At 43.6% G+C, this 24847-nt stretch overlaps 1 protein-coding gene across 1 annotated transcript in view; it reads right to left on the reverse strand.

Moving 5' to 3' along the window:
- The window catches only part of ZCCHC7 (zinc finger CCHC-type containing 7), a 97745-nt gene that overhangs the window by 10423 nt on the left and 62475 nt on the right, over positions 1-24847 (reverse strand). Inside the window, exons 5-8 of the mRNA XM_063180240.1 lie at positions 22810-22853; positions 21577-21702; positions 20450-20620; positions 12443-12478 (exon numbers count right to left, since the gene is read on the reverse strand). Of these exons, the coding sequence (XP_063036310.1) occupies positions 12443-12478; positions 20450-20620; positions 21577-21702; positions 22810-22853 (377 nt within the window). The remainder of the gene's footprint in view (positions 1-12442; positions 12479-20449; positions 20621-21576; positions 21703-22809; positions 22854-24847) is intronic.

A 24847-nucleotide genomic window follows, 5' to 3' on the forward strand; every position in this document is an offset into this window, starting at 1 on the left:
AATAATTTTACTCTTTCTACCACTTTGCGCACCACAGTGAACTGCAAGCGTTGCAAACCACCAAAGGTTGTGTGTGCAACTCAACAAGACCAACGTGGCCTGGCTCTGGGAGCAAAACCCATTCTCAACAACATTTCACAACTCCTTAGAGCCACTGCAAGGCGATCACTGAGTGAATCATCACGCGCTGTGACTGCAGGCTGGAGCTGGGCACAGAAAAGGTCACAGCAGCTCCATCACGGAAAAATATACATTTACTTTCCCCTACAAATTATCATAATCTACTGGCATGCCAGCTGAAACAATGGCAGGTTAGCATCATTCCCTTATATTCCAAATTGCCAATATAAGGTATCATGTAATATTGTAATTATACCCAGGGTTTTTGTTGTTGTTATTTTCTTTAACCGTGTCATGCACCCAGTAGACTTGCATTCCATTGGGTAATTCCTTAATTAGGCAGATTTTTGAAACAAGTATTATGTACACAACAGACCGGAACGTCTCCTTTGGAGTCTTCCCAGTCTATCAGGTGATTGCATCATTAAGCCACACATGCTACGTAGTAAAAATCCTTATGAAAATTCATGAAAGAAACACACTGAGCTTGGTGCATGCTAATAAACAAGAAACATACAAATTTAGTATTTTAACTTTTAATCCCCCTAAACTCCAAACAATTACAAATGAAATAATTTCTTCACTGAATTTTATTTCTTTTTTTCAGCTATCTAATAAAACCTTTCTCTTCCCACAGGAGTTGTGGAGGTCCAACCTGAGCATCTTCCCACAAATTACGCTTTACTAAATGTGCTCGTGACATCTGGACATCACCAAAACACAGTGAAATAACCAAGAAAAAAGTGATCTCACTTATCTTTTAGGGCTTTTTTTCTTTTCTTTTCTTCCTTTTTTTTTTTTTTTTTTTTTTTTTAAAGCCATGATACACATTAAATTACCAGTTAATTAATCAAATTTTAATTTTTGATTGTACAGTCTGGGAAACCAAAACCTTTCCCAGAGGAAGAAATTTAGCTTGCCCGGTCCACAGTACGAGCACTGTGAAGTGATCTCTTTCTACAGAAATAAGACATTTCTACAATGCATTTTAAAGAGATGCAAATAGCATCTACAATTGACTGTGTGAAGACGCTAAAGGAAGAGACAAAACGTACAGTATTATGTATTTAAAATAAATGAATGCAATCTTTTAATACTCTCACAAGCAGAAGAGAAAACCCTAAAATATTAATTCAAAAAGTCTTCTCTAAGAAACGGACAAAAACCCCTCAAGTTCACAGAGAAAATGAATGTATGCAAGATAGTGAGGATAACAACAATACAATCCCTGAATGCCTCAAAATCTTCATGGTTTAAAAGGCATCCCAATTTTCTCCAAAGGTGGTGGCATCTCTCTAGCCGTCCATGGCTAATTTTACAGGGAATGCAAAATGTTATTTAAAAATGATGGCGCATTAAACTCTAACTGTTCCTGATGTGGCTCTCAAACTACAAACCTATCTCCCCTTCTATTTTAATTTTAAAGTAAGTTAGCGAACACTTCGTTCCTAATCCCTGGGGACTATCTGTATGGTGACACAAACGCACAAATTTATGACAGTAACATAAATGCTCCTCCGAAGTAATGTGCAACATTAAGTGAAATCGTTTCCTGGAAAGATATTATAGGTATCTATATTTTATTTGCCATCTTAAACATATCTGGGTCTTTATGACCTTATTTTTAAAATGTATTTCCTTTTTACATTTCCTGGTGCAAATGGACTGCATAAATAAGCAATGTGCTATGAGGCTTCAGACTAGCCGATAAACCCTTTCAATTTTCATGCCAGCTTCTTCTTTTGTAATTCAAATCTGGCTGAAAACTGGCAGCTCTGAAAACTGAAACAAGCACTGCCACAAATACCTTGTAATGCTATCGACCTTGTCTGCCCATGCAGTGAGAAAGGGGGATGCATATGTGTCTGCAGTCATCCAGATAACACAACTCATTTTTTTGGGGGGATAACAGAAGCTGGACCCGAACCGCGCACCCAAAGCAGTCATTACCAGGCAGGCTGGAGAATAAGTCTCTTCAAAATACACAGCGCATTTAAAAACCATATACAGGGCTCAGCCACTGCTTTCATTACCAATTTTAATTTAGCTCCTTCAGTTTGCTAGCCAGATAAACTCTTTAGTGCTGTTTTTTAATCTATTTGCCACATTTTATGTTTAAGATTATAGTAATATGGGACAGGAGAAGGAATCACTTTTGGAGGAAATAAAGAAATAGATCCGCTTATCGGCGCCCATCAGAAAGTTCATTAATCAGCCGGGCTTTGTGCCCCCTAAATTGAAAGGTTAAATAATCCTCTCAGGAATATTTCTCGGCACCGCCGCCAATTGTCCGGAGAGAAGCTGCCATTCACCGTGCTCCAGATCGGTGACAGGGTATTTTACCACCGTTTGGGCCCCAAACAATGACGGACAAATGGCCCGGCTCACAAAGAAACCTTTTAGTACACGGATGGAGAAAGGACCACAAGCTTTGAAGTGGGGTGGGGGAGGTGGGGAGAGCCTATGCGGAGAGGGAGGAGGAGGAGGAGAAGGAAAAGGAGGTGCAGGAGGAAGAGGAGGAGAAGGAGGAGGAGGAGACTCATGCACTGGGACATGTATATTTTATTTGAGTGTTTGTTAGGGGATTGCCCAAATGTTTATGTACAGCGCTATATATCTATATATCTGCCGGGGCACGGCACCGGCTGCCCCCACGCTAAGCACATGCATAGTTACACATACATTTATACATTAATCTAAAAACAAACATTTGCAAAGCCTGTAAAATCAGAAGATGAACAGAACTGAAGCACAGTTATATTTATTAGCTAATACACGGGGGAGCCTGACAAACCTGAAGGTTTTAATTTTTACTGTCATTCTGGATGAGTTACAGCTTCCTTTCTCTCCCTTTAATCTTTATGTCATCTACTGATGGTCTCTCACCACTGCACCCAAAAGGATGAAGTACCATGTCTGAATAAGTTTCTTAGGGGAGCACTCCTAATAGGTATTCCTTGATAAATAGACTCTTAATTTTATTTTTTATTTTATTTTTTTTTTTTTTTTTGGAAGTGGCTTCTAATCACAGCTAAAATGAAAGTAAACATGGGAAAAACTTTCAGTTCTGCTGAGGAATATGAGATGCCAAGTGAGCAGTCATCAGTTTACTAGAAGTGAGTTTTGGGGTACGTTTTAAATAGATAATAATTGAACCTTTTCCCTTTAACTCCCCAGCAGCTGGACTTCAGCACGCAGCATCCTTCACTAACGACAATTTTCACAGAAGCACTTTCCTTACATTACCAACATGCCAACTGCACGTGGTAATGTTTATCCATTTTCTCATAATTTTTTCATGTGCTGTCCATTAAAGAGCGTCATATTTATTCAGGAATAGCAGTTATTTGCACTTAGATTCATGACGAGTGACATTCATCCCAAATATGCCCTTGTGGAAATGTGTGACAGCTTGTATACAACCACTGACAAACAAAAGCTTCTCCATCTCCTTTTTGCACACCCATTTTTTAAAAATTGTTTTCAATTCCATGCAGTTTTTACTTTAATGTGACTTGGGACTTCCTGAATAGTATACAACTTCTAAAAATGGATCAGAGCATATCAGATTTCTGCACTCTCACACCATGTAAATATGCTGTTGACCCAAACAGTTTCCTCCAGACCAACTTTTGAGTATCTCAGTGCTATCATTTTTCCTCTCCTTCCTTCCTTCCTGAGGCTACCATCAAGAAATCAGAATGAATTTAACCAGCTCTCATCTGGCATCCAAACAGACAGAAACTGGGTATCTCATTCAAGTAATTTTAAAGGAAGAGATTTTTCAGGGTTATTGCACAGTCCACAGAAACCCTCCAGTGTCTGTACTCCCGCACAGGTGCTCATCACTCCATTTTTTAAGTGCCAGAAGAAGTTATAAAAATTCATTAGAAACAGAACTAACAGCATAGTCAAGAAACAACACAAAATAATTTCTATTGGCTACAAGGTGAGCAGAGACTACAGGTGGAAAACCTGCAAGTTTGAGGGGAGCAAAAAGAAAAAAAGGAAAAGACAAGCCACTTTTGGACCCAGGTGTTAGAAGAAGTGAACATGGCAGTGAGTGTCGTTCCCTTGTGAATCGCTCAGCTGCTCTGGTGCAAAAGCAAGGCTCTCCCTCACCAGCTGCCCAGCCCACAGCGGGCAGCACTGCCACCAGTGCACTGTGCAGAGAGCAAGGAGCAGGGAAAGGGGCCCTGTCAGCCAGACACACACTCGAGTGCCCATTTCTCCACGGGGGCTGTAGCCCATTGCAGAGCCGCTCGCACGGCTCCTGGGGTATGTTTATCGAATGGTAATGCAACCCACATTCATCATTAAAAAATGAGTCAACACCAAAGGCCCGGCTTCACTCCCCTGCAGCCCAAAATTCTGTGGGAAGCCTCCCTCTGTGGCCCTGGGTGGGTGGCACAGCGTGTGTGCACACACTTGTGAGGCTGCTCTGCCAGCACCTGCTCGTGGCTCCGTGCTCCTCACCACTCTGTGCGGGCCCTGCCTCCTTTAATTCCCTTTATACTGGGTTCTTCAAGACTTGAAATCAAAATCAGGATAATTCTGTCACGGGGATAGAAACTTTTCTATACACATGACAGGACCTAACAAGATGTATTAATATCATTGACATGATAGACCCTCTTGGAATTAAATCAGTGAATATTTTTAGGGAACCCTAATCCGTAGATTATTAACATGATCGAGCATAACTTGAGGAAGTTACTGTCTTACCAGCAAGAGCTCCGGGCTGCTGCGACACACGAATCACCAGCAAGATGAACCACGCAGTGCAAGCAGATTTACTGACTTTTTATACTTTTTCCACTTTGCAATACAAAAACGCACAAAAATCCATTTTATGGCATTTATGCGTATTATGTACAACTGAGGATTTTTTCACATATTAAAATGTCTGTTAAATTTGCAGACGAGATTTTTGGCTTCCTACAGAATTTTGACACTGGTTCAAAGGTCTAACAAAACTTAAAAAAGACACCTTATTATCAAGTTTGGAGAAATTTTCAGGATGTAGGAGCTTTAATATGAACATTCATGACAGCATTGACAGCAGAAAGAGGGCATAGAATTTTTTTTCTCAAATATTTTTAAAACGCATTGGAAACCTCATTTTAGCTTGAAAATTATTTAGATGGTTAATGCTTTGAAATCATGATAATATTGTAAATGCTTGCATAAGTTCACCTTTTCAAATGAAAGAAAAGAGAGCTGAAATTTTTAAACTGAATTTGTAAGCATTTAAGAAAAAAATAATCTTAATCCTTTCCCTTAAGAGAACTGCAGTTGAGCATATGAAGGGGAAATATTTCAGCAGCAAACCTTCCCTGATAATTCTCTTTGATTAATTACCCACTCACCCAACAGCTTTGGTGCATCACAAAAATAACCCAAACCTCTCTGGTTTTGGGTGTGCAGGGCTGGAGGGACACATGCCACCAAATGTCGTGGACTGCACAAAGAACGTCCGAGGCACATGGGAGTGAGCTAACCAGAGATTTGAAACAGTAAAATACATTAATTTCCATCCTCTGCTCTCCTCCACTTCCCTTTCACAGTGAAATTGGCTGCTTTTGCAGCAAACAGGGCCCTTGACACCACCTCAACACTGAAGTGGAGCCGGGGCTCTCTGAGCGGTGCCGCTCTCCAAGGCAAGCACCACAACAATGCCAATTCTGAACCCCAAAATCACAGAAATTGTCAGCCAGCCCAGCTCTCCATTCCACTCTCTCCCCATTTCCACACTGCTTCCAGAAATATACAGAAATACAATTTTCGGTCAAAATGTAATCTCTCTTTAACCCTCAATTTTAAAGCACCTTTTATTTTGTTTTCTGGGGAGTAGGTGCAGAAGAGCAGGAGACAGATAAAAGTCAGAGAAGCAGGACACTTCCTACCATGGTTACTACATGATGAAGGTAAGTGGCAGGTGGTACCCATGCTGCTGGAAGGTTCTGCATCCCACCCAAAATGTCCTTGCAGAAAATTTATACAAGGTTACTAAAGCTACTTCTTTTCCCCATCATAATCTAAATACACCTTTCAAATAAAAATTGGGAAAGAACTTTTAGCTAGCATTTGTACTGAAAAGCTATAGAATATGCTTTGAATTCATAAACCTAATAGTTATTTCAGGACTTGAAACTGTCTTTGTTTTCTGGAAAAAAAAAAAAAAGGCTATCAGAAAGAGTATCTTTTGTGAAATATGATTGCTCTGCAATATATTTGGGGTTTAGGTTTCTGATAGCCTCAAAAAAATCTGAAACTTGAAAGAGAGTGGGAACACAGCAAATTACAATTAGCAGGAGAAAATAAGCTGTAAAATTGGTTTGCCCACACACCAAGCTCTTCTGACCTGCTGGCTCTCTCCAGGAGAGCTGTGCAGGGCTGGCAGCATGTCAGCAGCACCCCAGACACTCAAAACCTCTTGCAAGATGGGTCAGGTTTGGACAAGAGAGACTTTAAAACACAGAGAGTTTAAAACCAAAATATCTGCCTGTTGCTGGCCAAGGTCTGCCCCAGCTCCTCCTCTGGCTATCAGGGCAAGCAGCCTCTCAAAGGGCAGGAAATCTTCACGAACCCAAGCACCTCCCAAGCAGGTAGGTGGACACCATCATGCTCCAGGTGCTCCTGTGCCCTGAAACCCTCAAGAGTCAGAGTCATTTTTACCTTAAATCCACAACGCTGGGAATTTTGAGCTGCCTTCCCTGTAAAATATCCTGCTGAATGGATACTGAAGCAATGGCACGAGGGCCCACTCTGAGATTCCAAAATATGAAAAATACATTGCCTATTTCACAAACAGACCTTTTTCTGTTTTTTTGTTTTTTTTTTTGTTTTTTTTTGTTTTTTTTTTTTTTCCCTAGAGTTGCCAGAAATAGCCATGACACACCTGGAGAGAAACTGGCCAGATGCTGAAGCATTCCAGAGAAGCGCTGACCCCATGGCCTGTGGCTTTGTGTCATGGCCAGTGGAGCCAGCCCTGCGGCCATGTCACAGCCACAGCTGCATGGAAAACAGGCATTAACCTCCTCCCCAAAATGCTTCTAAAGCCATCCCTTCCCTCACTGTTCAACACCTAAAAAAATCTCTAGAAACCAAATGTCCTCTCTCTCTCTCTCTTGCCTAAATATTTTTTGCCAGGGTTGTGTTATTTTTTATTTTTCCTTTCTGGAAGTCACAGCATAACAGAGAAATTGACTTTCAGGGATATGGCTTACATTTTCACTTCAGAAAAAAAGTAGTAGGCCACGAGGAATTTTAATCATGCACACAAAGAAACCTGAGCGCAACATTTAAACACAAAAGACGAATGTCCCTTCGTGTCCTTCATACATGGGGCCAAATCAGCCAGTTCCTGGTTCACCTTCCTTTATGTAAGTGGATTAAAAGTAAGATTAAAAAGCTGACAAAAAGTGTGTTAAATGGTAGCTTCTGCTAATTAAAAATTCTGATGGTTCTAAAGCTCTGTTGGTGGCCATCTTGCTCGGTGAGATTTCAAGAAGAAGAGGCTGGTGAAGGCAGGGCACAGGGGACGGAGCAAGCGTGGCTCGCTGGAGCGGCACCAGGGCACGAAGGGGCTTTTAAAAATGAGACATCCCTACAGAAAGAAAACACTCCGTCCCAGTGAGATTTATGTTTTAACACACATATCAACGGCGAGAAACACCTTAGGAAAATAAAAAACTTGCTCTGCTCATTTTAGGGACAGAATTTCTTTACTCAGTTGTTATTTACTGAAGAAGACTCTAACACTTGCACAGTTCACTCCTGTTTGACTGTGGTGTCTCATCCTGGTGCTGGGCCGAACTGACCACATCCCCTCCTGCATGGTACAAACCACTCTGACAATAAGATGTGGTGAGATTGGAGCCGGCCCGTTTCCATCTGACAAAACACGAAACACGCTGAGCACCGTGCCCATGGCTGGCTGCCCCACCGGCGCTGCCATCCACACTCTGGGCCTTCACGGCACAAGTGCACCTCACACCCAGGGCAAAACACGGTCTCTGGGCACTGAAGAGAAATAAATTTCCTCTTTTTCTCCAGCGGTGTCATCTGCTGGATGGGTGCTACCACTAGCAGCAGCTTCAGCAGGCCGCTCAGGCCACAGAGGCCACGCAGGCCGTGGGACGGGGCTGAGGCCGCAGCCGCTGGTCAGCCCAGGCCGCTGGTCAGCCCAGGCCACAGCTGCTGGTCAGCGCGGGCAGCCCGGCCCTCGGTGCCCCCCGGATGGCCAGCATAGAGCCCCAGGCTGCCCACAGCAGTAGCAACAGCAGCAGCAGCAGCAGCAGCAGCAGAGGGGACAAGGGCTGGCCATGCAGAATGTGAGCCCCAGCGCTGCCCCTCTGCAGCCTGGGCCCACTGAGGACAGCAGCAGCCATAGGCCGCACCACCGCAAGGTGCACGGGCAGCAGGTCAAACTTGAGGGGAAATACTGTATTTTTTAAAGAATACACTACAAAACTGAAACAAACAAAAGACAATCATTGGGTGCCCTCTCACAAGTTTTTCCATCAATATTTTAGTGTGATTTAGGGTTTGTCTTTTTTGTTTTTTAGAGGGCTATAACCTGGCCTCCACTTAAAATGCATAATAAATATCACTACATTTATAGCTCAAATCTGTAGTGACAGGAGGAAGGGAATGAGAAAGAGGCCAGTGCTCTGAGGGTGAAATAACACTGCAGTGTGCACCCCTGTACCCGTAGGGTGCAGAGGGGACGATGTGACAGCGTGTCTTGAGGAACATGAGCCGTGCTTCTCGGGATTTGTGGAGCACCTGGCATTTAGGAAGTCACAGTTGTAAGCAAAGGTTCCTCAAAACCCAGAACAAAGAGCTCAATAAGGCTTCCAAATGCCTTGTGCCCAAAAAAAATCACATGTATCATCACTGACACTCCAGCAAGCTATGGTCAAAACTGTTTTTCCTGACTCTGTCAAAGAAGTCTTTGTCCTGTTATTTGATTGACAACAACCCCTTTGATAAGCCTTAGTGGGTATGAACCAATTCACAAAATACACGAATAAAACTTGAAATGTATTTTGACAAATATAATTGCCCTTCTCTGATACAGGAGAAATACGGAGTGTAGTTGTGATGAAAATGATCTGTAAAAGTTTTAAATCACCGTCTTAAAGAGATTATTAAATAGTATTTTAAACCGCAGTGGGAGTTGGATTTTTCTCCTGACTTTGATTGGCTTTTTTTTCAGAATAATTTTAGCTAAAAGAGTTGAAAGAGTGAGTTCAAAGAAAGTACTTTCAGCCACTTATAAAGCTCTGATTATCACATAGCCCTTAGATTTAAGCTTCACTGCATGCCTTATGATAATCTTTTTTTCCATCAAAAGGCAAATTAAAATATTCAATTTACAATCCTTTTTGCCAGTTCTTCATAAGATTCCTTGCGCTGGCAGTCTCTTTTGGCTGGAATAAGATGTTTCTGCCCATACAACAAATTATTTGCAATGTGCTCAAATTTGTCACCATGGCCAACGTCAACAAACCCCAGCACCATGCCCAAGCGCAGAGAGGGTTTGTTATTGAGTCATTGTTTGAGCGGCCCCGCACGCCATGCAGGGGCTCCGAGGAGTCAATAGATGGCAGTCCATCTCCTAGGAAAGTGACCCAAAATGAATGAAATAACCAACAGCCTCGTGAAGGACTGACGGGAAGGCCGGGTGGTTCCTCACCAGCGTTCACAGAATTAACCAAGAATACTTTACAGGAGGCAAAACACTCAGACAAACTCTGTGACAGCCCCCTGCGAATGGTGCCAAAATCTGGTGTATTATCACCAAACTGAACGCCCCAGCTCCTCTGCACGTACGTGGACCTGCACATGTGGGATGCTCGCCATCAAGTTACCAAAACCAGTTCAACTCCAGTGCTTGTGCCCCTGGCTGAAGGGTAGGAAAAGCTCTCCCCAACAGCTGGGCAGCCTCTGTGGGCCATGACAGCATCAACACCACTTTTCCGTTAAACCTGTGGTATTTTTACTAATGCTGCTCCCCTCTTTGTACCAAAATATGTAATTTTCCTACAACAGGAAAATTGTATGATAATTTCTATGGTGAAATACTACAGTGCTGATATGAGAGTAAAAAAACTTAGCTTTTTGTTACAATCCTACAGCTATATATATATATAATATATTTAAACATAATATATAATTCTAGTTCTAATTTAGAAGTTTTGTTTCTTGCCAGAACATTATTTACTTCTGCTCTGCTTCAGGCGCAAAAGACAAAATTTAAAGGGAATAATAAAACATAAATGGTAAATAATTCAGATAATGCAGATTTTTTTCATTTACTTATTGCAAATATCAGCCATGTCTTTTACCATACAAATTTTTAAATTCCAGGCTTATCCAACTGCCAATGTAACTTTGAGCCAAAGGTACTCTTCCCATGCAAGAAATGAAGGGGTGCAAAGCATTTCCCACATGCCAGAAACGCGTATTATTTGCAGATAAACTGAAATTCACTGCAAAGTAAAAATCTTATTGGAAGTAAAAATTTATTGGAAGGTAGGGCCTGATGCAATACCAATTAATCTGTGAGTGTGCCTATTTGACCACATTTCAAAATGTCCCTAAAATGCACCATAAATTTCCAAAGGGGTATTTTTAGTAATATGCCCATATTTGTAACCACTACATTTTCTAACAAGAACTTGTTTTGACACCTTCTCTTAGTTTTACTTTACATTAACTGTAAACCCTGAATGCTTTCTAAAAAATCCACAGAAATAATTTCCTATCTCAAGATATCTCAAATTTTGTCCTGGCACAGCGCTTGGTCAAGTTTAAGCTGCCCCCTGGTTTTTTTTTTTTACAGACAAAAATATTTTGTAAGTGTTGATGGCAATGCACTTTTTGAGGAATTTTCTATTCAGGCAGGTAGGATTAAAATTAAATTACATCTTTTATCTCAGTAAAAACCAGAACCCAGGATGTTACTGCACCAAATATTTCTATTTGATTATTAAGTTCCAAGTGTTATAAACATTTCAGAAATTGTTTTTACATGCACCCTTAGGGATTACAATGAAAGACAGCATTTACCTTTTTCCTTCATCCATTTTAAAATCAAACCAAACCAAGACAAACAAAAATACTCAGTGAATGTACCTTTTTTGTCTTACAATGTTTGAAAAAAAAAAAAAAACAAACCAAAACAAAACCAACCAAACCAACAAAAAGTCTTTACCAAATCTGTTTAAAAGTAAATTCTCAGGAAGGGTGGAGGATTTCCAGGGCAGATCTTTGTGTTAGAATCATTATGCACAAAACACAAATGAGAGGTTTAAAGTGCAGATTTCTTCTATTCATTGAATTTTGAAGAAAAAAACAGAAAAAAAGAGCATTCCACTGCCATGAAGAGGTGGAGGCACAAATTATAAAGCACATCCCATCTACTGTTTCAGAGAAAAAAAACAAAGATCCAAAAAGAAAAGTAGTGAAGAAACTTTTCTACTTTGTTGAGAGCAGAGAACAGGGGTTAATTATCTGTAACAGCGAAATTCGTGTGAGGCTGATCTGGGGAGCAATGAAAAGTTCACAGGAACAACAAACCCCTGATTTTTTTAAAGGTGTTTTTTGTCTCTCAATTTTAGAAATTAATATATTTAAGAACTGTGACACCAATGCAAGAATTTCTTTTTACTGATTAAATACTGTCTGAGGTTTCAATATTAAGCAAATTTGTATGCATTTTGTTGTATTTTTATATCTATTTTACATACGAGGAAAAATCCTAAGTAATAAACTGGTACAGTTTCACAAAGTTTTATTTTCTTGTTTCAGGGATTAACGATCAACTAAGGCAGGCCAAACAAGCAGTCACAGCTAAATTCTGACTAATTATAAATTATCTGCAAAAGTTTAAGAGGTGTTTTTCCTTAAATTCACATCTCCACTCTAACTGAGATTTATTTCACTCATCTAAGAAGAAAGCTTTGTCACAGAGAGTGACAAATTACCAGCATCTGGGATATCTGAGATGGGATTACAGCTTCTGCTGTGCACCCCAACTTAAAATTTAACGCTCTTTCCATGTGTAAATGTGGTCACTGAGAGAAGAGAGGCAAAGCACTAATTTAATTATTACAGTATTAAAATGAAAACAGAAGTTTTAAAGATGCTTAAGAAATAGTGACAATGTTTCATCGCCTTCTTCTGTTCAAAAACTCTTGAGATGTTTATTATCTTCTCAGAGAAGATGCTTATCTATATTTTATGGTCAGCAGTTCACAGAGGAGTAAATAGGTTGGGTGTAGAAGAAAATAAAAAAGGTGTTTCTACTTACTGTTAGGTGATACTGCCTCCATATTTCTGGGCAAGCCTGGAAAATAAAAATATTGATCAGCTAGGAGCATGAAACAAGGTGCTTTACAGCCTGTTGGTTTTGGCATAACACAGTATCCACTGGTGTCGGTCACAGGAAAATAAGAAGCTTAACTGAAAGGGTCTGCATTTCAGCTTCAAAAACCCGGCTAGACAGTTTAATTGAATTTTACACTGGTTTAACACACTCCCTGCCATTGTCAGAAAGCCAGTAACAGTTTTCTCTCTGCCCTTTTTCTCCGAGGGGCAGAAGTTTGGGAGAGCAGTGTGTTCGTGACTGTAGGAAGCATTAATGCTGCAAAACAAACAGGGGCGGATTTAAATTCTACATTTTCTGACATTTTAAATTTACATAACGCTCTAGAAATTAAAGCACAAGGTGCTTTCCTTTCATGTACGAACAGAAATATTTTATCTTTTTTGTACGTATCTCTTTCCTAATCAAAATATAATTGTTACATGTAATAATCCTCAGCAGCCTCATGTCAGATGAGTTGTAAACAAGAACCATAACAGATTGCTTTAATGTTGCTATTTTTACAATGACTTGCTAGCTTTTTTTTTTTTCACTTTTAATTTTTTTAAATCGCCAGACTTTCATAAAAGTCCTAAGTGCAGCCCTTGGGGAAAAAAAAATCCAAGGAGGTTTTTGAGTCACAGAAGTGACACAATTGACCTGAGGGACGCATGAGAGATGGTAAAGAGGAAAACGTGGATCTTTAAAACAAAATCAGAACATGCTGGTGGTCACTAAAGCTCAGATCACTCTCTCAGAGGTTCTTAATGCTTTTACAAAATGTACGATACTTCTCACGGCCCCTGAGGCAAAGACAGACACGGAAATTGTGTCACTTTTTGTCATTTTGGTACACAGATACTGCATCGGAGGGCTTTCACTTCTCTTTAGAAATTTACCTTCTTATAAGAGCAGCACCATACTCATTTGAACAATTAGCAACTTGGTTTGCAAACCTTCATTTTAAGAAAAGAAAAAGAAATGTAGTATTCCACGGCTTCTCCATAATATGCTGCAGCTGCAATTTTGAACACTGAAGCCTCATGACTACTTGCAAATGAGTACTATTAACACTTCTTTAGATTTTGAATAAATTTTTCACTTGTGCCCAAATTCTTGCCTTCTTTTATTTTGATGGAGCGTGCTAATTAAAAAAAAAAAAACACCCCACAACCAGTATCTCTCAAAATAAAATCCAAGTTTTTGCCAGTCACCCTGTGGCACATACATTTCCCAGATGTGATGGAAATGATATTATTTATTATTCATTCCACCAGTAACATAATTGTCTGCAGAAAAATCTACAATCTGTTCTGTGTAATGGTTCAGCATTTCTCCTCTTACTCAAATGCTGTGTGTAAATATTTGAGTTTTATATTAATATTTCTATAAAGAAAATGTGTGAAGGACATCACATTCCTCACCGAGGATCTGACAGTTTGAACACACTCAAGCTGTCTTTGAGCACAAACAAAAGGATTTTCCTCCTTCCCTAACTTAGCCAGGGTTCAGAGAGCAACATATAAACACCCTGTAGCCTGTAAAAATATTGTACCAGAGCTCTTAGGGTCTCCCTGAGAGCTGAGGAGGTTTCAGCTGCACAGGACAGCTGCGCTGGTCCAGCTCAGGGGTAGCAGGCAGTTATTTATACATTAGTTCTGGATACTTTTCGATTACCACAGTGTGCCCGGGCTAATATGGTTGAACAATTGCAATCAGTGAGTTGCGCTATCCTGGCAAAATGCCACTCTGTGCTATGACCTTTACTCACACGACTGCTATTTAATAATCATCATCCTCATCATCATCAAAATTACTTATTTTTGAATAATTGTTTGGTTGGGCATTTTTTCTGCTCTGGACACAAAGATGTCACTTTGAGCAAAAATCTGCAGCTGTGAGTGAGAACCACATCTGGCAGAGCTCTTGTCAAAACCCTGGGAGAGGCACAGCCCCAGCCCTGCTGGGTGGTGCTGTCCAGAGGTGGGTTTTATCCTCAGGGACCTTCTAAGGCTCATGGAAAACCAGCAGAAGGAGAGGATGAAGCTGGTGAGGGAAGGCTAAGCATATTCCTTCCTTCAGGTGGTGCCTGGGGGAAATACTGCTCAAGTGGGGTACAACAGCTGAGGAGGGGTCACTGTTAAACAACAGCTCTTTAGAGATGATGCTTTTAACCAGGACCCTCGTTACTTTGCATCAGCTCAGGGCTGTTGTCTGCATCTTATACCATGGAATGACAAATAGTGTGATTAACAATTACTACCAAATACTGGCTCCTCAAATGAGGCAGGGAGGTTTGCTACGGTAGACAGTGTAGCCAGGCAGAACTGCTGCCAAACCCACCATTTTCCTTATTTATTTAAAATAACTTAACCATGAATGGCCCTCCTTTAGAGAAAAGCCCCTGTGGTACCCAGCTACGATGGCAGCGTGATGAACTACATTAAAATAAAATTGCATTTATTTCCTGCCCCAGTGGTCTGACTGTACTCGCATTTAGATGTACCAGCACAAAAGGTGCCCACTCCAGAGGGCAGAGCCACTGCCACGGCGTGCGGCGAGGGCAGCGGGCCCGCACATGCCACCACCTCGGGCCACTGCTGTGCCCTAAGCCAGCACTGTCCCCAGAGCCGTGCCACATCTGTCCCCAAAGCCACCGATGTCCCCAGCCCCACTGCTGTCCCTAGAGCCACGCCTCTGCTGCTCCCAAAGCCAGCTGTCGGCAGTGCCACTGCTGTCCCCATAGCTATTTCCATCCCCAGAGCCCCCGCTGTCCCCAGAGCCGTGCCACTGCTGCCACGGCCCCGTGCAAGGGCGGCCACTCGTGCCCGAGGCTGACCCTCTGCACGGCGCCATAATGGGAGAATCGAGACTGGGTGCTGCACGTTTTGACCCATATTGAATTTTATCAGGTGCTAATTATTGTTTTACCAGAACAACGGCTTAATGCATCTGTTGTTTAATTCCCACTTCCCTATTCTCCAATGTGAACATCAAAGAAAATAAAACACTCAATCTTAAACAGCCCCTGACAGCAGACCGGGACTCGAGAGCTCAATAGACGAGGCCCTTGCCACCAGTTCTCATATTTCCACAACAATGAGCAAACACAAAACCGGCACTAAGCGGCCTTTGCTGCTTTCCGCTCCCCTCGGCCGGGCGTCTGCCTCGCGCCGAGGGCCCTCGACGGCGGCGCGGCGGGGCGCGGGCGCGGGCCAAGGATTAGCCCCGCTAACAGGCGAGCGCCGGCCGACGGCGAGCCGGGCCCGCTACTGTATCTGCCGTATGAATAACCAAAATGCACGCGCTGACAGGAGACCGGGACGGGCCCGCGGCTCCCCGGGAGAAAATGTAGCTGTGATGAGTGACAGGGCTTTCAGGAAATATGTTCACAATCACAGACAGTGAAGGCCATGACCTAGATCGTTTAAGAGCTTGTCTTGTCAAATTATCAAAAGCTTCTTCGTCTCTGAATAAAGAGTGACATAAGTGAGTGTCAGAAAGCTGCAGGCTGACAAGCCAAGCATACAATAACAGCATGCACGTCACATACTTGCCGAACACCGCCACGGCTAGCGGCAAATCTTAATGAGAGCGCGGCTGGCCCAGGAGACTTGGGTCCCTGCTGGCATAGCTACTCATCTCGCAAAAATCCTTCAGCTCCGAGTCAGTTATGGTCTGACACGACGACTACAATTACTAAACACAACTTTTTAACAGAATCCTCTGGTGCTTTGTCAAAGAGGCAGCGGCTGCTTGGAGCTGCCCCGCCGCAAGCCACCACAATAAAACAAAAGATTTGCCAAAACACACACTTTTCATCACCTCCGCATGGGAACTGCCGCGGAAAACACACAATGCTTCCCTTCAAAGGCGCTCCTGTGCAAGCAGATGTCGAGACCTCTCCCCACGCCGGCAGTGCAGGCAGCCGCCGGTGCCGGGCGGGCAGGGCCGGGGGACCGCGGTGTCGCCGTGCCTGTGGTGCCACGGCCGTGTGCTCACCCTCGGGTGCACGGGCAGGACACCGGGCAGCTAGGAGACACAGCAAACACGGTGCTCTCTGCCCAGGGAAAACGGGCCCATGGATGCCAGCTGCCCCCGTGCAGGGAGCCCAGCAGCCCCAGCTCCGGCCCAGCCCAGCGCAGTGTGCCACAAACAACAAAGGCTGAAGGAACCTGCCCGCAGAGAAGAGGCCAGTGGCACCTTGCACAATCAGAACGGTCTCAGAATATGCCAAGAAGATGCCAGTCGAAGCAACCAGCTGGTTCATGGGAAGGAGTGCTGACAACAGTGGTATTTGGGCATTTGGATGGGGCCATCAGACACAGCGTGGCTACAGGGCACCAAGCACCTGGGCACTGCTGTCTGCCCGCTCCTGGAGAGCCATCCAGCCCACCAAGCACCCGCATGGTGGTTTCCCGGGTGTACATGGAGACATTGCCCCTCTGCCTGCTTCCTGCAGATTCATGGAGCCCGTCTCCCAGCCCTGCTGCTGGCAGGTGAGGCTGCACACCAACCACAAGGCTCATGACATCCACTGAACTGCCACTGAATCAGTCAAAAGCAGCTCCTCTATGACCCTCCCAAGGAAACCACGCGAGGCCGGGCTGCTTCCAGAACACCTCCAGCTAAGAGGACTCTGCATGCTCTCAGCACCATTTCAGGAGCAGAGACTGATCTAGCAGGTCATAAATGTATGACCTTAAAATGGTTTAAGTAACTGTGCGTGTTTCCTAAGCAAACAAGGTGAAGCAGCTTGAGCTGCCTCACATTCACTTCTGGACCAAAGTGGAAAGTCAGTTTGACAGACTGTGCACAAAGGCCTGTTCTGCACCCTCTGTGTTACAGCAAAGGGGAGTAAACTTGCTGAGAAGGACAAATTACAATTTCCTTTGAGCATTCAGAGCATTTCATAACATGTTTGATAACAAGGAGATTTCCCTTTTTTACAAGGAGTCACACGGGAAAGACAAGGGGCAATAGCTCCAAGTTACTCCTGGGGAGATTTCAGGTGGACACAGGAGAAAATTCTCACGATCACAACAATCGTCTCTTGAGGGAAGTGATGGATTCCACAAAACTGGACACTCTTAGGATTTGGCTGGGCTGTCTTGTGTACACCATGCTTTTGCCCAGAAATGTTGGCAGTGATGATCATATGATCCATGAAGTCCAGTCCCTTTCAACCTGGTGTTGTAGAATTCTGAGATTTCTCTTCCAAGAACTGCTCCTATTTCCTCTGGAGGCAGGGCAGAGCTGCATCCCTCAGAAAGGAGGCTCCAGGTCTGCTGCTGACCACACAGAGTCACCCTGGACTGTCCCTTCTCAACCTGGCTTCTATTGCCAGGTGTACTGGAAGAAATTATGACCCCTGACCACTGTCTCCCATGAGAGATGATTCTGAAGCTCTCTACAGACCATTCCCTCTGTCACCTCCCTTGCCGGCTGAGGAGCTGTGGCCATGCTGAGGGATACAGAAGGCAGGGACCAAAGCTTTGCCCAGGTGCTCCTGCTTTCCTGATGATTCCTAATGTTTCAGCAGTTTGGTTTTCTTTTTTACAGCTTGTGAAGACTAAACTGATTTTTTGTAGAATCATAATCTCATAACTAGGATTGGAGTGCTGAACAGTAATATGCAGAACGTGTTATTCCATATGCCAAGATGGGATTGTTTAACTTTACATTTATTGCCACTCAATGTCAATTGCCATTTTATGGTGTTCTCCCTCTGACTCTTACAGTTCTCGGGCAGCTCTGCACAGCTGGCTCACACCACTGACTCTGTAAGTAATTCAGTCTTCTCAGCCGCTCTTGTTGCCCCATTGTTGACCCTTTTCCATGTCACACTAGCATATCCCACCTTTATCCTCTTACTCCATGCCCGTTTAGTTTGCTTGAAAGCTTTTGGTCAGGAACTTTGTAAAACGCCTTTTGGAATTTGCAGACTATGTCACCTGGATCATGTTTACACACATGCTTGTCAACCTGCGCCTTTGAAGAACTCCAGAGATCCACGAGAAGTGGGATTTCCTTTACAAAACAGCCTTGAATCACCCCACGTATATGATGTTTATGCACCCATGCCAACGTGCCACCACCACGGTTCTTGCCCCTGGCTTGGTGCACATGTGCAGCTGGCAGTCTGGGACCCCCAGCTCTCCCTGGGACATCCCTACCCGCTGTTCTTGCATTAAAAACTCAGTTACAGTCATGCACCAAGCACAAGGTGCCTGCTGCTGTGGCTGGGCCGTTTCACCCTCATGCTCCCCTGCAGCTTTTGGGCACATACCCAGACACTGGCTGTTACCCAGTTTTGGTAACAGCCTAGCGCTCACAGATTCGTAGGAACACTCACATTCTCTTCCATTTGACAGCCTCTCCGGTGCTCCCCTCCACTAAATAAGGTTTCAGTATGGGAACACCCCTGGTTTTCTTCACTATGAACATCCCAGATGCAAAAAACACCTTGAGGCCATGAGCAGCAACTTTGTCCTGTCCAAGTGTGCCTTTTATGTCTCGACCACTTGGTTTCACAGGCTTTCTGCTCTGGTCTCAGGAAAGATTTACTGTTGGTTTTGATTGCTCTGCCTCTGCTCTGCCATGCCATCTCTCTCTCTGAGGACTGGGCAGGTGAGCTCCTGCTCTGATGCCCCAGTATTCACCCAGGTGAATGACACAGGCAGCTTCACACCTCCCATGCACCACACAGAACTGCCTGAAGTTTTAAAGAACAACTTTTCTGATTAAAGGTGGACCCAAATGAGCAGAAAAAATACACGCTGTGAGGTTCCTGATAACCTGCACGGCTCAGGTAGGATTTCAATGCTTGTATGATACAGCCCTCATGGCTCTTTAAAGAAAAGGACACCAGTTTATGAAACTGGTGTCATAAAATGTGGAAAAGAGAAAAGATGGCAAAGATGCTTCATTACAGTTTGCAATTTTGTCTCACTGCCTATCAGAATGTCGGTGCAGAAATGTACAATTCATATTCTTTAAAAGTATTGCGGGCACATTAGCTATAAGCAAAAGTACATCTGGCAGACATTCAAATATCATAAGAAATAGCAACTCCCAAATACACTGGCTGACCTTTGCACATCTCATGTACCACTGTGACATGCTCTTTGACCAAACAGAAAAAATAAAGCCAGGAAGGAGACATTTAGAGAGAGATTCAAATATTTCTGAGTTTCAAAAAAATCCAGTGTTTATGGAATCTCACAGGTGTATTTGAAAACCAAACATATAGGCCATATCTATAGTTAGAAACTGAAGTGTGAATGTATGCCAAAATTATCACAATTTGCCTTTAATTCTTATTTCTGTTTAATTCAAGAGAAAAAAATATCATGAAAGCTTGACTGCTACATATAGGACTGAATTTTGGGGACATATAAGACCATAATAATGTAATACAAGATGAAAGCCAGAGACAACTATGTTTGTTCTTCCTTTCATTTTCTTCTATGTCTTATTTGAGTAGATCTTGTCAAACCCAAAGCCTTCAAACTACATCTCTCTAATAGTATTTTCACTGATTAATATCTGATCACAGTGAAAGAACCACAGATCTGGTGCATCCTGATGCATCAGAGTTACTCTTTAGTCCTTCCCGGTATGCTTGCAGCACTGCATCTCCTGATTTCAACCTCCCTACCCCTTTCCTTCGCCAGAAAAAAGGACCTTTGTGTCCACTGCTGCTGAACTGAACCGAACTAAAGACCAGTTTGGTTTGGTGTTGACTAGGCTTTGGTTTGTGCTCTTTGAACCATTCTCCATGAAAACGCTGACAGTGTAAAGCAGTGACTAAACACAACACTTCATATGCTTACACAAATAGGCACTATGTAAAATCAAAGCATCATGAAGAGATTGTAGCCATTGTAAATTCAGTTTTTGACAGACACAGAGCAAACCAGGGCTGGTTTCTGTGCCAAGGGCCATACTCACATCAGCATAGTGGCCCTTCATGTCGCAGCGGTTGCAGTGCTTGTTCCAGTAGGCTCTCTCCAGGCATTCCCTGAAATAGTGCCCGGGCAAGCAGCAGTTGAGGCAGAAACGTGCCGGGCAGCTGTGCTGCAGATGGTCTCTTCCTGCACACAGACAGCACGGGGGAACTTTCTGTGGAGAAATAGAAGTAGAGCCATGTAAAGTGACAGTGTTCCAGTAGATCCTTCCAGCCCTGTGGACCCCGCAGGGGCTGTGTCGGGGAGCTGGAGGGGCACTCGCTGCCATCCAGACTCTGCAGCACAGCCTCACAAATTCAGCACGTGGAGGGACAAATGTGACACACAGCCAGCTATTCTGAGGCCAAGCCTGTACCTCTGTGAAGCCAGTTTTCCAGTGAGTGAGGGTGTTTGCCTCGAGGGTCGTGTGGGATGTGCTCATTCTTAGTGTCCTCGTGGGTAACAGCCCCAAGGACCAAGGGTTTCACAGATTCTGGTGTGGGGGTTGCTAAATCCAGGCTGTCGTGCAATGGCCCTAAGCACAGGACAAACTTTTGGAATATGTGGCATCCATCTCAGCTCTAAGTTAGCTCCAGTTTCGTCTTGTCCACAGTTTTTAACACTGTTCTTATCATGGCTCATTATACTTTCTGCTTTCACTTATTTACTAAGGGTGTAATTCTGATTCAATAGATTCTCCTTGTTGAAAGTACAATTGAAAAATATTTTACACTTGCTGACTGTTTTACCATATGAAAAAAAAAAAAGATGTTTCTGTATGGCATTTTTTTTTTCCTCAGTTTACAGCCACATGGTTTAGTGGAAGTTGTTCCTGCCCATGGCAGGGGGTGGAACGAGTTAATCTTTAAAGTCCCTTCCAACACAAACCATTCAATATGATTCTATATGATATAATTCTGCACGTTTTTCTTTTACAAAAACAATCAAAGCAATGTCAGCACCAAACAGAGTGATACTTTCACACAGTAAACTGACTTCGGGCAAGCTACGCTGCAACTCAGTGCACTGCTTCAAAGAAAGGATAAACCACTGAAACAACTTTTCTAACAGCAAGCACAAAGGTATATTAGGAACAGCTGAATGTTCAAGTGATTTAAGCATTGCATTTACCTTTGGAGTGGGACAGTTCTTGGACAAATGTCCTGGTCTGTGGCAGTTCCTACAAGTGACGTTTTTGTCCGCTCTGTAGTACCGCATGCTGCTGTGCCTCACGCCCGCATAGTTGGAGATCTGTGCCTGGTGAAACACAGAGAGAAATGCACTTACCACTTGAGATTCTGTGCTTTGGGAACTGGGAATTAGAAAGGTCACTGCTGGCAGTGATCCAGCAGAAATCGAATGTTTCCCATGTACAATTTACACATCCAGGTTTGGAATGGGTAATTCTGCTACAGAGAAGCCTGCATTGTCTGGAAGGAAAGTTCTCATTTGAACTTCTGCTTCAGGACATTTTTTTTTGCTATGTAAAACTGCAGTTGTGAAGCTTTCCCTCAATTAGCCAAGATTTACTCACTGTGCTATGTCACAACAAACTGGAATTTTCTCCAGAACACAAATAAAATGAACATCAATTGCAAATGCAATTACATATTCCCTTGCACACATTAAGGCAAACTGCTTGGACAAGGTACAATGCTATACAAGTCTGGATGAAATCTGCAATTTGCAATTGTAAAGAAAGACTTTAAAAGGGAAAAGAAAAAAAAAAAAAAAAAAGCTGGAAACAACTGTCTCTCTCCCAGTGACCTCACACATACTTTCTGTGTAGGCAGCCAGAATTTAAAATCCTATCTACAACTGTCATTGCCTAGTAAACATCACAGGTTTAAAAAAATATACATGAAATTTTGGATGAGTGAACAGGAGAGGTATAAAAATACCATTCTCCTCAGGGAAAGAATTTGTGAATGTCACTGGATTGTATCAGCTGTACTGGACGCCGTAAGGAAAAAGGGAAGGAGCAGGAGGCAGCAGCTGAAGCTCACTCCTGCTGGGTGCTGCAGCAGGTCGGCTGGGATCTCCGGGCTGCAGAGACGAGCCCAGGCAGGCTCCACACTCTGCTGGCTCCCAGGCTGCCCTCAAAGAGCTCTGGGGCTCCAGAGACACCAGGAAGGGAGAGCTGATGTCCCCCTTGCATGGTCTGTGCAATCACTCCAGCTCTTGGCAGCCCTGTCCCTTCCTGCCTTTGCCAGCCCCAACTCAAGAACTCCTTTCTCCTGTGAGAGGACACTGCTAATCCTCCCATAAAAACACCACAGAGGGGCTTTTCAATCCCATTTACTTTATTCTGCTTGTTAATAAGCAACAAAATAAAGAATTATAGGAAAATTTGGTTGCATTTACCTCTAAGTCTTTATGAGAGATAGACCAGTTCACATCAATTTCTCCTGAAAAACAAAATTAAAATTAATTATATTTATGTTATATGAATATTTTTCTATAATATATTAAACATGATGATTACTGCAGGTTATTGAACTTGCTACCAGGTTTTAATGTACTAAAGCAGAGAAATTGTTTCCATCTTTGGTAAAGGAAAGCTGCTGACCCACTGGGCACCAAATTTGCCTCACTTGAGCATCAGCACAGGTGCAGCTATTGGGAGAAGTTTTTCTGACACCACCCTCTTGTCCTCATGCCTGGGGTTTAAATTCAGGTGGGGATTTAATTCTGCCAGAGGCATGAGCTCCCAAGATCCTGATTGCAGCCCTTGGAGCTGCCCCTGCCTGCGCTCCAGCCCCAGCCCCGAGGCTGCAAGCGTGGGAGCACACGGAACAAGAAGTTTCTGCAGAGCCCACACCTTCCCTCCGTGCCAATTCACCAGCCCTGCACCCTGAGTGCTGCACGCCAACACGGCTGAGCACAACCTCAGACACCCAGACTGTAAGCTGAGCAAATCTATTTCCAAACAGCGTTGGTAATGTGTAATAAATCAGGAGGACACACTGAATTATCGACTGTCACGCCATCACCTTCTCACATGCAGCCTTTGGGCTGGCAGGAGGGAAAAGAAACAAACCAGGAAGGAAGCGGAAGGGCAGCCAGCTACAGGAGCAGGGGTGCAGCCAGAGCTGCAGGAATGCTGCATGTGCACGCGGCTCAGCGCTCGGGCCGCACACACAGAGCTGTGCTCCCACAGCAGCTCCTCGCCGCTGCAGGAGGATCCCCCCCAGCACAGGGCTCCGGCCTTCGCAGCCAGCACTGCAACCTGTGTGCACGGCAATCCTGCATGTCTGCACACCTTTAAACGCAAGATGCCCCCTCCCCATCCTGCAGCTCAATCTGAGGCATCCGCGTTACTAACAAAAATCACATCATCATCACGATTTACCGACGGCAAAAATGTCTCCACTTTTGGTCGCACTATTCATTTCCATTAGAAGGTGGATGACTACAAATTAAAACTGTACCATCTAAAATTTTCTTTCTTCCTCTTAATTTCCTGAAGAAGTCAGTAATTTTGGTTGAGGCATGTGATGTAGTGTTGGGACACAAGGTGTGTCACTCAGGCTACTGCTGCTCTTCATCCAACAGCGCATGTTCCCACCTGAGCAATGCCCTCAGGTATTTCTGTTTTCAACACTTGCTCCTGCTGCCACGGAGACATTGCTACTGCACAAAGAGGGCAGTTAATAAAGTGCTGTGAATGAGGAGTGACCCTGAGTGGTGGCACACACAGCGAGTGCCATGCCAGCACTGCAGCAGCGCCGCTGCATCGCACCTGGGACACGTCCTGCCCCAGGCAGCAGAGAGCGTGGGCACGCTCCAGGGAAAACCAAACCCTCCCAGGCTGATCAGCAAAAGCAAAGAAACGCTGTCATATTTGAGTGCATTATTTATGGCTTAAATGCCTGTTAAAGAAATTAATTAATAAAGAAAAAAGGTATTTGTAATTCAAAGCTCTGACTTGGCAGTCGGCACCGCAAGTGCCGTGTTGCACAGAAATGCACATGCAGAATGGTCACAGATCAAAATTACCGGCGAATTAACTCCTGTTAATCGCTAGGCATGTCCTTCCTGAGGGCAAACCAACCAAGTTTCTCTTCTTCACTGTCAAAATCCCCAGCTTCACAGGGGAAAACCATGATACAATGATTCAAATACTCCTAAATACAAGAAGCTAAAACTGCTCCACTCAGAAAATAAATATAAGAGCTTTAATGCTGAATGAAATATTACAACAAAATCTCCCTTTACTAAATCTGTTTGGTGATATAAAAGTTAATTCTAATTCACAATAGATTGCAAAAGGCTTTGTTTTCACACGCAATAAGTTCTTCAGACTGAAACACCTAGGGAGAGTTTTGCTTCTGCAACCAAGTAGAAATCCCGCTGTAGAGACACATAGAAAAATCTGCAATATTTCTCGCTGACCACAGTG

Source organism: Melospiza melodia, chromosome Z (genome assembly GCF_035770615.1).
Source record: "Melospiza melodia melodia isolate bMelMel2 chromosome Z, bMelMel2.pri, whole genome shotgun sequence".
Taxonomy (NCBI): domain Eukaryota; kingdom Metazoa; phylum Chordata; class Aves; order Passeriformes; family Passerellidae; genus Melospiza; species Melospiza melodia.